Genomic DNA, 12,984 nt, shown 5'->3' with positions numbered 1-12,984 from the left:
CTCAGGAACTCTTTTTCTTTTATTTTCGGCTCAGGAAACGAGGCTCCAAAGCAAAAAGTCTGAATGAGTGGTTGCACACCGCCATCTTATATACCCGTATATACGGGGGAGTGGCTCGGCATGCAAATACCACTCGCCAATGTTCATGAATGTTCATTGGCCTTTTGAATAAGGCTTGGAGATGATTGGACTCTCAAGCGAGTTCCCATATGTAACGTCGTAGTGAAACGACTGAAGGGGAACTAATGTTGATAGGACTTAAATATTACATTCACCTTAAAGCTATGTGGATATTCTTTGCCTTTCTGAAAGGAGTTTGCAAGCAGAGGAGTCCAGAATATGAAAGCAATGCATATAGTTTTATGTTAAGCATTTTCCTCCCATAGAGAAGAAAAACTTAATGTGGCATAATGCATTAAGAAAGTAATACTATAGGCCAAACTCAGTATACTGATGATACAACAAACTATATGCAAGCAAACAGCCCAGGATATGAACGCAAAGTGCATGAATGTTAGGTGTTTTTTTCTCTGATAAAAAGCCATTTATAAAGAAAACGTTTAATGTGGCTTAATGGTTGAAGACAGTGATTCTATATAAACAGGCCAAATTCGATAAATTTAATGGGTCTGGCCTCTAGTCTCATCTGCTTCCAGCTGTTTTTAGCTGTACATAACAGCTCGTTTTGCTGCTGGATATTGCAAACTGGTGTTTCTTACCATATTATTTTAATCTTAATTATAAACCCACGGGGTGGACAGCAGCACAAACAATTTCACGTTAATTACAATTTTCCCATTATTTCCCTACCGTGCCTAATGAAGTGAAAATCTTGGATCGATCCGCCCACCTCTGGCATTTGACATGCTAAAACCTATTGTGTTCAATTTACTCCGGTTTGACATAAACCCGACTAAACCAGACCACTTCCATTAGAAACATGTTAAGCATAATCTCTGTTAGAATTCACTTGCCTGTGAGTGTCAGATATGTCCACGAGTGTCTTTGAACGCTTAATAAATATTCTGTTGTTTAAAGAGGTTGATCGTTTCAGGCGTCGATATTGTTTGGATCACGCTGCTTTCTCTAAATCCCTCAGTGAACTACAGTAAGGTCATAGTCCATCTGTTATCTGTCATCAAGTTTCACTTTCTCTGAATCTCTTACTAAACTCCATTGATCCCAGAGCTTCTCAGGACCTGTCTTTTCTAGATAGCAGCAGACTTTCATAACAGGACAAAAAAAAAAAGATTATTAGAGAAAAGTCATCTGAATGAACTGTTGTATATACATGTATATTATTCAGATAATGTAGCAGAAAATTTTGTATTATCATAACAGCTGAGACAAACTGAACACATTTCACAGGCATTTGAAAAGCAGAAATGGACTAATGAGTTTATTCTTTATGTCTCTCTGTAACAGTAACATTGTCTCAACAATCTTACATTACAGGCATTGCAGTTTATTACACTGGCCACATCTGCTGTCCTTCCTGCAGCAGGATTATGGCATGTTCACGCAGGCAATCAGAAACCCTAGGCATCTTTCTTCTGGTGTTTTTCAGATTTAGTAGAAAGGTCTCTTTACTGTCATAAGTTACTGTAACTGTGAGTTTAACTGTCTACCACCTGTAAACTGTTAGTGTCTTAAAGAATGTTCCACATTGTTCAAAGTCTTTAAAAAACTCCTGATCCTGATTTTTTTTTTTTTGTTTGTTTGTTTGTTTTTCTGAATTTATTTTTCTGAATTTATTATTTAATACAAACCCTGATCCTGTTGTCTGGATGCTCTGTTTTAAAACAATGTAGTGCCAACTAGTGAACATTTTATGCACCACTGCACTCATAGACATTTTTAACATACAGTATAGCCACTGGTCACAATTCACATTTATTTTATGGAAAAAAAAAAAAAAAACCTGTGTACGGTATGCTTAAATTTTTTGGTGTTCCACAGAAAAAACATCACACAGTTTTGGACAGAAAGATGAGTAAATGACGACAGCTTCAAAAAATTCTATCATTCATCATTAAAGTTTCAACAAAAACACTTGTTTTGGTGTCTCAGGCTTCCAGTGCACAGAGACGACAACAACAACAACACAGAGAAAATAATATAAGTTGAGAATAAAAAAATAGACATATGTAAATATAAATAGATAAAAATTGCAATATAAGATTTAAGAAAATAAATAAATTGTATATACAATTGTGCTACAGATGATAGAAAAAGAACAGAATAGAATAGAACAGAATAGAATAGAATAGAATAGAACAGAGTAGAGTAGAGTGGAATAGAATAGAATAGAATGAGATGTAGGTGGTAACAAATAAATATATGTTATTGCATATATTTTGATTGCACAATTGGGGGGGGAGGGGGTCTGGAACATTTAACTGTTCATTAGGTATATTGCCCGAGGGAAGAAACTGTTCTTATGTCTGGCTGTCCTGGTATTTGTGGCTCTGTAGCGCGGACCAGATGGCAAAAGTTCGAAAAGGGGATGACATGGGTGTGAGGGATCCAGAGTGATTTTCTGAGCCCTTTTCCTCACTCTGGATGTATACAGTTCTTGAAGGGTGGGCAGGGGAGCACCAATAATCCTCTCGATGATCTGAACCGTTCTCTGTAATATTCTAGTGTCTGATTTTGTAGCTGAGCCAAACCAGACAGTTATTGATGTGCAAAGAACAGATTCGATGACGGCTGAGTAGAACAGTTTCAGCAGCTCCTGCGGCAGATTGAACTTCCTCAGCTGTCGAAGGAAGTACAACCTTTGTTGGGCCGAGTCGATTTGAGTGTCCCACTTCAGGTCCCGGGAGATGATGGACCCTAGGAACTTGAATGTCTCCACTGCAGCCACAGTGCTGTCCATGATGCTGAGAGGTGGGAGTGCAGGGGGGTTTCTCCTGAAGTCTATGATCATCTCCATTGTTTTGAGCGTGTTGAGCTCCAGGTTGTTAAGACTGCACCAGACAGCGAGCTACTCAACCTCTTGTCTGTAAGCAGACTCTTCACCATCCTGAATCAGGCCGATGAGAGTGGTGTCGTCTGCAAACTTCAGGAGCTTGACAGAGGGGTCTTTAGATGTGCAGTCATTGGTGTACAGGAAGAAGAGCAGTGGGGAGAGAACACATCCCTGAGGGGAGCCAGTGTTCGTGGTGCGGCTACTTGACATTAATGTCCCGATTCTCACTAGCTGTTGCCTATCTGTCAGAAAGCTGGTGATCCACTGATGGATAGAGCTAGGAACAGAGAGCTGATTTAGTTTGGTCTGGAGGAGTGTAGGAATGATGGTGTTGAAGGCCGGTATATTGGGGGGTATATTCATTTACTGTAATTAACAGGTGTGATGACCAGTGGGGCTGCGTTTTTACCTCCATAGTTTAGATCTGGACTGAAATATGGATGAAGTTTATCAGTAAAAGACTGACCAGTGAAAGAGTAGATATGAGAGCTGGACTCCACATCATAAAAGGAGACCAGACCCTCCTCATAATCCACAAACACACCGACCCGCTGCGGCTTCACTCTCAGAGACAGAGAGACAGGAGGATCAGAGAGAGCTGCATATTCATTCCCATTCTTTAGCCACACAGTCCAGTATCCATTAGTGGGACTCAGTATGATATTTCCCTTCCTGGTAACTGATTCTCTGGCCACTCCTAATTCCCATCTAGTCTTTTCCCTCACCTGCACCTCAAAATAAAATCTCCCTGAGGAGAATCCCTCTACTCCCAAGACATTTGTATATCTATCAAATCTCTTTGGGTTGTCTGGGACTTTCTGTCTAATATCTCCATGTCTCACTTGTTTTCCATCATCAGACAGGTTAAGTTTAGGATAAGCTGTATCCAGAGTCACATCCACTGAGAAAACAGAGAATATGAATCTCAACTTCACAATACAGATATTTTGTGATAATGACATTTTCAATATTTATTTGTTTTTAATCAGATTGTAGTGAAGTACTTAAGCTGTGAGTATATGAATGTAATCTAGTGTAGTTCAGACGGCACACTGTACCTGCATACTGTTGCATCCACTTCAGCTCTGTAGAGACTAATAATAATAAAACATCATGAGATCTTTGAAATGTTTTATGAGTGTAATTATAGAAAAGTTTTAAGGATGCATTTAAAGAATTGTTTACAGCTAATGTATGTATAGATGTACCAGTTTGTATGAGTTTCTCATCTAGAGTTTCCTGCAGTTGAGTCAGAGCGCTTCTCAGAGCCTCCAGACTCTTATGAGTCTTCATACTGATCTCAGGCCAGTTCCTGGTGTTTGTAGGGCTGCACAGGGATGAGTAAATCTACAGCAGGAGAGAGGAGAAATCCTTCAGCATGAGGAGTGTTATGGTGTCATATACTGCATTATCATTGATCAGAGAGATGTTCACTGACCTGTATGAGGTGGAGGTGATCTTCAGTGTGTGAGAGCTGCTCCAGCTCAGTGTTTCTCATCTTTAGCTCAGTGATCTCCTGCTCCAGCTCTTCAATGAGCTCTTGCTCTTGTTTCTCTGCTGCTTTCTGCTGCTTTTCCATCATCTCCAGCAGTTCAGTCTGACATCTCTCAATGGAGCGGATGAGATCAGTGAAGAGCTCAACATGAGCTGCTTTCTTCTTCTCTGTGTTTCTCTGTCCAACAAGGTCAATCAAAGATAGTGGTGTTTGCTCAGGCAAGAATCAGTGTTACTATTGCTCATACTTCAGTGTTTTAAGGGGTACAACTAACCTTATTAAGGGTGTTTTCACACCTGCCTCATTTAGTTCGGTTAAATGTAGTATTGGAGTGCGTACTAAAAGCGGACCAAAGAAGCGTACCGAGTCCTCCTTGAAGAGGTGATCTCGGTACGCTTTCAAACAAACACTGGAGCGGTTCGGTTGTAGTGAGAAAGCAATCCGATCCAGTGGACCAACAAACCAGGCTTTATCACACTGTATAATGGGTAATTACAGTTCCATGAACAGCAGTAGCTTTATTGTTTTGCTAATACCACTTAAAATGAACCCGTGTCTGTCTGCGCCATTCAAAATCAAAGCGCGCCTTTTCATTTTATAATGCCGTCTTATTGCTCTGTTTGTAGGAGGTGTGTTTTAAAAATGTTTTCCTGACGAATCCTGGACTCCTGCTCAAAATTATAGATTAATATAACGATACCTAAAAAAAATACAACAATAAACCCGCAAAGCTGTTGTTGTTCCATCCTGACAGATGACAGCTAAGTGGAATCCCGGAAAAAAACATGGAACTTTGACCAATGAGAGGACAGTTTACTCGCGCATGACTTGTATTAACACATTTGGTCCATTTAAACTTTGCTGTGTGAAAGCGAACCGCACCATGAATAAAAAGCAACATTGTAATAATTTTAACCCCTGTTTCGGAACAAAGCAATTGATCTACAGGTGTGAAAGCACCCTAAGACTACTAAATAGGGAAGCAATTCAATAATTGATTCAATAATTCAGGGGTTCTCAACTCTGGCCCTTGAGGTCATCCAACCTTAATCAAACACACCTGAACAAGCTAATTAAGTTCTTCAGGATCACTAGAAAGTTACACGCAGGTGAGTTTGATCAAGGTTGGAGCTAAGCTCTGCAGGAAAGTGAACCTCAAGGGCCAGAGTTGAGAACCCCTGCAATAAACCATTCATTCTTGAATGAATCAGCCATTTGAATAAATTGTTTGAATGAATGACTCAGTGACTCACAGTTTACTTTCATATTTAAAAGTAGCATATCATTGCATTTTCCCCCAACATTTCATAGTTCATTTCATAATATATTATAAACAGTTTTAAAGCACCAAGTTCATAACATTATTTGTGTAGTTGTAATTTTGTAGTGCCACCCTTTTTATATAGGCAAAAACAAAGAAACACTGGAAATCAATGTAAATAAATGTTAGTATGCAGTAGTCAACTTTAGTCATATTAAACAATTAAAATTGTAGCCAGTGAAAATGTGTAGTGGCTAGTAATTTTGGAAAACCACTAGCCACAGTGGCTGGTGAGCAAAGAAGTTAATGTCAAGCCCTGGTGATTATCCTTAGTAAATGAATCAGTCAGTGTTTTTGTACAGTTGGTTGAGTGATTGAATCAAAATCAATGACTCTCTCATAAAAACAGTCAACTGTCACCATCTAATGGTGTAACAATGTAGCTTGCAGAGAGAGTCACTGTAAAGTCCCCACCACAGACAAGCGGAGTGATACATACAGTGAAAAGTCCCAGTGCTGTTAGACTGTATCAGGAGTCTAGGACCGCAACTAAATTATCTATGATACATTTTTACTTAAACTATTTTAAACTCACTTTTCTGACTTCTGCTGAGTGTTTGATGTCTTGAATTTTCTTGATTCTGTCCTGGATCATCTGCTGCATGTCTTTCTGTGTCTTCATCAGCTGAGTCTTTAGACAGAGAACAACATATTTATCATAACAGAGATTTGCTGTCTTCTGACTTGCAGTGTTTTCATAATTAAAACTTTTATCTCACAAAACCAAAGAAAATGTCATGATATGAGCCTAGTTTTGATAGTAACTACCTTCTCTTCTTCACTCTCCACTTCTAGAGGAACAGTGTTGTGGTTCTTGTGGTCTGTCACAGCACACATCAGACACAAACATGTCTGATCATCTCTACAGAACAGCTCCAGAGGTCTCTCATGTTTCTGACATATATAGTCCTCCAGTTTACTCACAGGATCCATCAGTTTGTGTTTCTTTAAACCTGCCACTTTAAAATGAGGCTGCAGGTGAGTTTCACAGTAAGAGCTCTGACACACCAGACACAACTTCAGGGCTTTCAGCTGTTGTTCCTCACAGAAGTCACACAGAGCTTCACTGAAAGTCACAATATTTTTCTCAGGACTTTTCTTTTTATAGTGATCTACGATCTCTCGGAGTGTGGTATTAATCTTGAGATCAGGTCTTTGCTTGAATGTTTCTTGACAATATGGACAGTTGCGGGTCTGGCTGTTGTCCCATTGTTTATTCAGACAGATCTTGCAGAAGTTGTGTCCACATGGAGTGCTGACTGGATCAGTGAACACATCCAGACATATAGAGCACTGAAGCTCCTCAGTCAGTGGACTACTGGAGGATGACATGACTGGAGAGAAAAATCATGAAGATAAATCATCTACATTTCTGAAAAGTATATTTTAAACAATACTCACATGTCTAATCCCATATCAAGAAAGTAATTAAGTAAATTGTCCACTACACTCGCAGAAAAAAAGGTACAGTTCTGTCGCTGGGGTGGTACCCTAAGGTACAAAAGTGAAAAGGTAAATTTTTTAACCTTACCCACCCATAAACAGTACATATTAGCACCTTAAATGTACATTTTAGTACTTTGAAAGTACATATTGGTACCTTAAAAGTACATATTAGTACTTTAAAAGTACATATTTGTACCTTTTCACTTTAGGGTACCGCCCCAGCGACAGAACTGTACCTTTTTTTCTGACAGTGTAATGTAAATCAATTGCGGGCCATGACTGGTTGCTGACTTACATGGAGGTATGGTCAAACTGCTTCTCCTGGTCTTTCTTTCTTTTAATGATGGTGGTGAAGATTCTGCCATGATTAATGATGCCTTTTCAAGACAAAAATTATGACCGATATCTTATTTAATATCTTAAATTATTACCAAATGATTAATTGACAACACATTCAAGCCCATTTGAAAACCATAACTGGTTTTATTCAAGTGAAATGTTATTTAATATCAACCTGATTATACTAGATTAAACCAATAAAAAGCAACAATGAAGTATCAGGGCATATTGAAATAGACCCTTAAGTAAACGTATGCTCATAATCTTTATAGTGTATTTCCTACTGGTAAAAAAAAGTCCAACATGTTTCACGTATTTCATGTTACATAACGTTAACACAAAATGTTTATGTTTTAATGTTTTGCCACCAATTTGAGCCAAACATGGTTTCTTATTCACTGCATTCAGCTCTTTTTAAATCGCTCAATAAATAAACTATTTATAAGTATTGCATTCAGCTCCTCACTGATGCTTATCAAAATAAATATTTCACTGTTTCCAACATAATCAAATCAGATCATGATATTTTATTCGTTTTTCATGATAAAATATTATATTTCATGTAAGCATTCATAGTGAGAAAAGATCTCAGAGCATAATTTATTCGAAACATTCTCACATAAAAATATATTTTTATCACAAAATAAACTGAAAAATCAATTGTAATTTTCACTTTTGTTTATGCAAATATGATTTTCACCTGCAGTGTAGCAGGTTTGTGTTCAGTGTCTGCAGGTCATTTACTTCCTGTTTCTTTAGTCTTCATGTTGTGGGACAGAATGACAGAACCACTAAACTTTGCTTGACAACCAATCAAATGACATACTTTTAATACAATTCTGATACCATTTCAGAATTGAAATGTGCACTCATAAAATCACATGAAATTGTGCTGTTTGTAATAAAGGCAAACAATATTAACATAACATAATTTATCTATCACTTACCTTTGAGTATCTGATGTGTCCACGGGGGTCTTTGAACGGCTCAATAAATATTCTTTTGGTTTAAAAATGTAGTTTGGTTGGTCGTTTCAGGTGTCCATATCGTTGCTGATCAAGTTTCAAGTTTCACTTTCTCTGAATTTGAATTCCAGTGATGTCAGGGAAAGCAGTAATTTCCAAAAGTCTCCAGCAGAGGACGCCATTCTCTTACGATGACTGCTATTATTAGCGTTAGTTACCCAAAACGTGAGATGTTAACTATATTTTTAAAGAGAGAATTTGAATAAATATTGAAATATATAACAAATATATATATAATTTTATTAAAAAGTAGATACAAATATATGTTCAAGAGTCATTTTTATCATATTTAATGTAAATGTATTTTTTTTTCAGCTGTAGCAGGTTTGTGTTCAGTTTGTCTGCAGGTCATTTACTTTCTCTATTTAATCTTTATGTGTGACAAACTGACAAAAACACCATACTTTGCTTTACAACCAGTCAAATGACATACTTTTCATACAATTCTGATATCATTTCATTACACCTAATGTAATGGAGTATTTGACATGATTAAACCTGGTTCTGTTCAACTTCCAAATTCCTGTTTGATGATAATAAACACAACTTAACCAGGCCACTTCCATTACAAACCTGTTCAGGACAGTTCTCTTATGGATCACTTACCTGTGAGTACATAAGGGTCTTTGAAATATTCTGTTGTTTAAAGGTTGATTGTTTTGTTTAAAGAAGTCTCTGTATTGTTGTTCAAGTGAGTTTCAGTTTCTCTGAATCTCTCACTGAACTTCATTGTTGTCAGAGCTCCTCCTGTATTTACACATTTACATTTGTCTCTGTATTTGGTGTGTTTGGTTCATGTGTGTCTATTTGTATTGAGACTGTTGTTTCTATTAGCTCATGAAGAAGAGATATCAGCAGATGCCCAAAAGCTTAATTGTTTGGTGACACTGAGGTTCAAAGACAAATCCTAATCAGCTTGCTCTAGTCAGTCTGTTATCTGAAATGTTATGGGACGCCTGTCACTCTCATAGATCAGGGTTCAGATGAGCTGTGGAAACCTGCTCTGAGAAACACTACTATGATTTTACAAGCTCTGGAAAGAAGATCTTTAATGTCTCAAACACACAAAACAGCAGCAAATAAACACTGGGAGTTCCTTGACATGAACGTTAGTCTCAGTGTTTGCAGACACACTAAAGTAGACCAATAATGAAATCTTGGTAAAAAAAATTGTGTTTCAGAGAAGAAAGTCATGCAGGTTCAGAATGACATGAAGATGAGTAAATGACAAACAAAATGCTGCTTTTCCTTTAAAACATCTTCAGTCGAAATGGTCTTGCTTTGTTTGAAGCACAAAAACAACAACCTATGTTTTCTAGAGACATTAATAAAAACATACTTAACACACCTAAATTGGGTAAATTAAGGGATAATTTTAATTTTTGGGTGAATTATTCCTTTAAATAAATAGAAACATAAATGTGTATATTTGAAAGATAATCGCTGTAATGTTGTAACACGGACACTGAGGCGGCATTTGAATCCAATTGCGGAAGTTTATTACAAATGACAGCACACATAAACGTGGAAACAGGCAGAGGGTCGATTACCAGAAGAGCAGTCCAACAGCATACAACACATAAACGTAATCCAAGCAGCAGAGAGATAAAGCAGGCAGTGGGTCAAATACCGTAAAGTCAGTCCAGAAACAGCAAACAATCCAATAGGGGTAATCCGTAAACTCAATAGTCCATAAACAAAGCAAGATGGCAACAGGTAATCCAACAGAGTAATAGTAAACGCTCGGTAAAGCAGGTTGAACTGGCAATACTTCGCCAAGTCTTGAGCACATGGCCAGTCTTTATATAGTGACAAACAGGAAGTAACAATAGAAGCAGCAGAGGGAGCATGCAGGCAGTTCTAGGGTGAGGGCTCCCTCTGCTGGCTTGGCGTTACAAATGTTCAAAAGGAAAGGATTCATTTAAAAAAAAAAGGTACAAGGTTTCAAATTTGTGTTCCCACTACATATCAGCACCATCAGATATTTAAGTCTCACATTTGAAGACTGAAATGCATCTTTAAAAAAAAAAAAAGACAGAATTTTAATGAAACAAACTCACTTCTAATTTATTCTATTTTTGTGTTAACATGTGACATGGTAATACAACTTTTAACACTACCATGAGCATAACAATGAAGTATTTATTTAGATACCTTTAAGTATCATATACATACACTTTAAATACAAACTCAACAAGGTAATTAACGAGACACAGGTGAATCAAATGGAACAATTAGCCAAGGGAGAAACTAGGTCACAGGAATCACATAGGGAGAAAAACACACAAAGACAATACCGTGGTATATGAGTACGGTAATGTTCTATGATATAAATGTCAAGGTATTTACTGATGTACCATAGTTATATTAAACATTTGGTACTAGAGATGACTGAAACAATCATGATACAACATTTTATCAAAATTACCATAGTTTGGTTTATTTTGATGTAAACACATTACAGGAAATTTCACTTTATTAAGTAGAGATGGGAAACATTGTGTTAAAAAGCACTGAAATAATCATTTATTGACTGGTGTGATGATCAGTGGGCTTGAGTTTTTACCTTTATCATTAGGGCATGGGCTAATATGGATAGAGTTTTTAAATGAAAGACTGATCAGTGAAAGAGGAGATATGAGCGCTGGACTCCACATCATAAAAGGAGACCAGACCCTCCTCATAATCCACAAACACACCGACACGCTGCAGCTTCACTCTCAGAGACAGAGAGACAGAGGGACCAGCACAGGCTTTATATTCATTGCCATTTCTTAGAACCACAGTCCAGTATCCATTATTAGAACACAGTGTGATCTCTCCCTTCCTGTCAATGGCTTCTCTGTTATTTAGCAGTTTAGATTTAATGCTTTGCTAACTAGCAGAAGACATTTTGTAGCACCCGCGTACTCAAACGCGTCACTTTCACTACTGGACCAGATCTAGGTTCTCAAGGAGTGGGGGAACAAACATAAAATCAGACTGGAGACCAGATCTTTAGTATAAAAGCCGGCACTTTACTAAAAGGCAATCAATATTATACAGACAAGTTGTTTAAGAAAAGTCTTGTAAATGTTATAAAAGAGAAATCTTTTTCTATTAGTTTTCTTTTGTTTTTTAATAATTATAAATAGTTATAAATAATAAACTAATAAATAATAATAAGTTAATTATTTTTATACAGTGGATCCACTTGTATTTGATGTCCTATTAAAGCTGATAATTTGTCTGATTTAACTTTTCTTTTTGTTTTTTTTTTTTACAGGCGAGAGAAAAAAAAACTCAAAATAAACAAAATAAACAATCACATATTATGTCATAACACACACACACACACAATACAATAAAAATATCTATAACACTTAAATTCAATTCAGTTGTGTGATGTAGTTGAGTTCAGTTCAAATGCTGTGTAATGTATTTTAGTTCAACACGGTTCAGTTGTGTGATGTAGTTCAGTTCAATTCAAAAATGAAGGAAAAAAAAAAAAAATAGTTGTGGAAGAAAAAAAAATGTTCCCGGGAAAAAAATGGAAGAAATAGGTGAAAGGTTGTTGTCCTGCTCAATCCGTGATCCAGTGAGTTTACCGACAATCCAGCGCGTGTAATCGGTCTCTTTCGTCGTCGAATGAGGATCAAAGCTCTGGTCTGGGTTGGCTCGCCATCTAAACTCTCGGTATCGTGAGTCCTCTCATTGTTCGTCACACAGGAGTTTTTCGTGCTTAAATAAAAAACCTGACCTACACAATAGGTCACAAAGGAATCTTGTTATTGTAACAGTAAAGACTTACAAACACTACAACCCGCAGCGTCAATGTTACATCGTTCAATTAACTCAACTGTCACTTTGTACTCAAACAATAACATTCAACAGTTCACACAGTTCACAATAAATACCCATATAATGTTCAAATAAACCATTAAACAATGTATCCTTTACAGTTTTTGATGTTTAACCGTTAGCTTTTTCTTGTAGCTATTATGAAACGTTGTTGACAACCGATCCAAGTTCAACATATAATGTGTCAAACTCACCAAAACCGCTGTTTTCTAATTTAATTATGTTTCCTTCAGGTTCGCGATCAGGTAAGTATTGTCTTTCTTCTTTCCTGGCTTCTTAAAATCAACTTGTTAATTAATTATTTCCCTCATTAATATCTTTGATCTTTCCGCTTTCTCTCTCTGCCGTTGCTCTCCGGTTTTTACGTGCGCGAGTTGTTCTCTTAAAGGGGAAGCAGCACTATATTCCTAACTGGCATGTTTTCATTCAAATTCCCTATAGGCTCTAATTATGTACTATAACTATGGTCATTGAAACCATATTTTAATGTGGGTTACAATTAGCCAGTTTTAAATTCCAGTTGCACAGATGGGAAACTTTGTAACAC

General features: G+C 37.0%; 2 protein-coding genes and 1 long non-coding RNA gene across 4 annotated transcripts in view; 1 reads left to right on the top strand and 2 right to left on the bottom strand.

Annotated features, from left to right (window-relative positions):
• LOC127182401 (E3 ubiquitin-protein ligase TRIM39) overlaps positions 1-12,984 on the bottom strand; it is a 303,683-nt gene that overhangs the window by 260,434 nt on the left and 30,265 nt on the right. The gene's annotated exons all lie outside the window — the stretch shown is intronic.
• Positions 3,315-7,119, bottom strand: LOC127182406 (E3 ubiquitin-protein ligase TRIM39-like). The gene is made up of 6 exons (XM_051137711.1): positions 6,556-7,119; positions 6,323-6,418; positions 4,410-4,643; positions 4,180-4,318; positions 4,030-4,056; positions 3,315-3,872 (listed from the first exon to the last, which is right to left on the bottom strand). Exons 1-6 carry the CDS (start codon positions 7,117-7,119, stop codon positions 3,331-3,333), a joined length of 1,602 nt encoding a protein of 533 aa, XP_050993668.1. The 3' UTR covers positions 3,315-3,330.
• LOC127182409 (uncharacterized) overlaps positions 6,829-12,984 on the top strand; it is a 25,888-nt gene continuing 19,732 nt past the window's right edge. The window contains exon 1 of the long non-coding RNA XR_007829897.1: positions 6,829-6,938. This is a non-coding gene — a long non-coding RNA (uncharacterized LOC127182409). The remainder of the gene's footprint in view (positions 6,939-12,984) is intronic.

The sequence above is a fragment of the Labeo rohita genome, chromosome 19 (assembly GCF_022985175.1).
Source record: "Labeo rohita strain BAU-BD-2019 chromosome 19, IGBB_LRoh.1.0, whole genome shotgun sequence".
NCBI lineage: Eukaryota > Metazoa > Chordata > Actinopteri > Cypriniformes > Cyprinidae > Labeo > Labeo rohita.
This window is presented reverse-complemented; position numbering and strand designations above follow the sequence as displayed.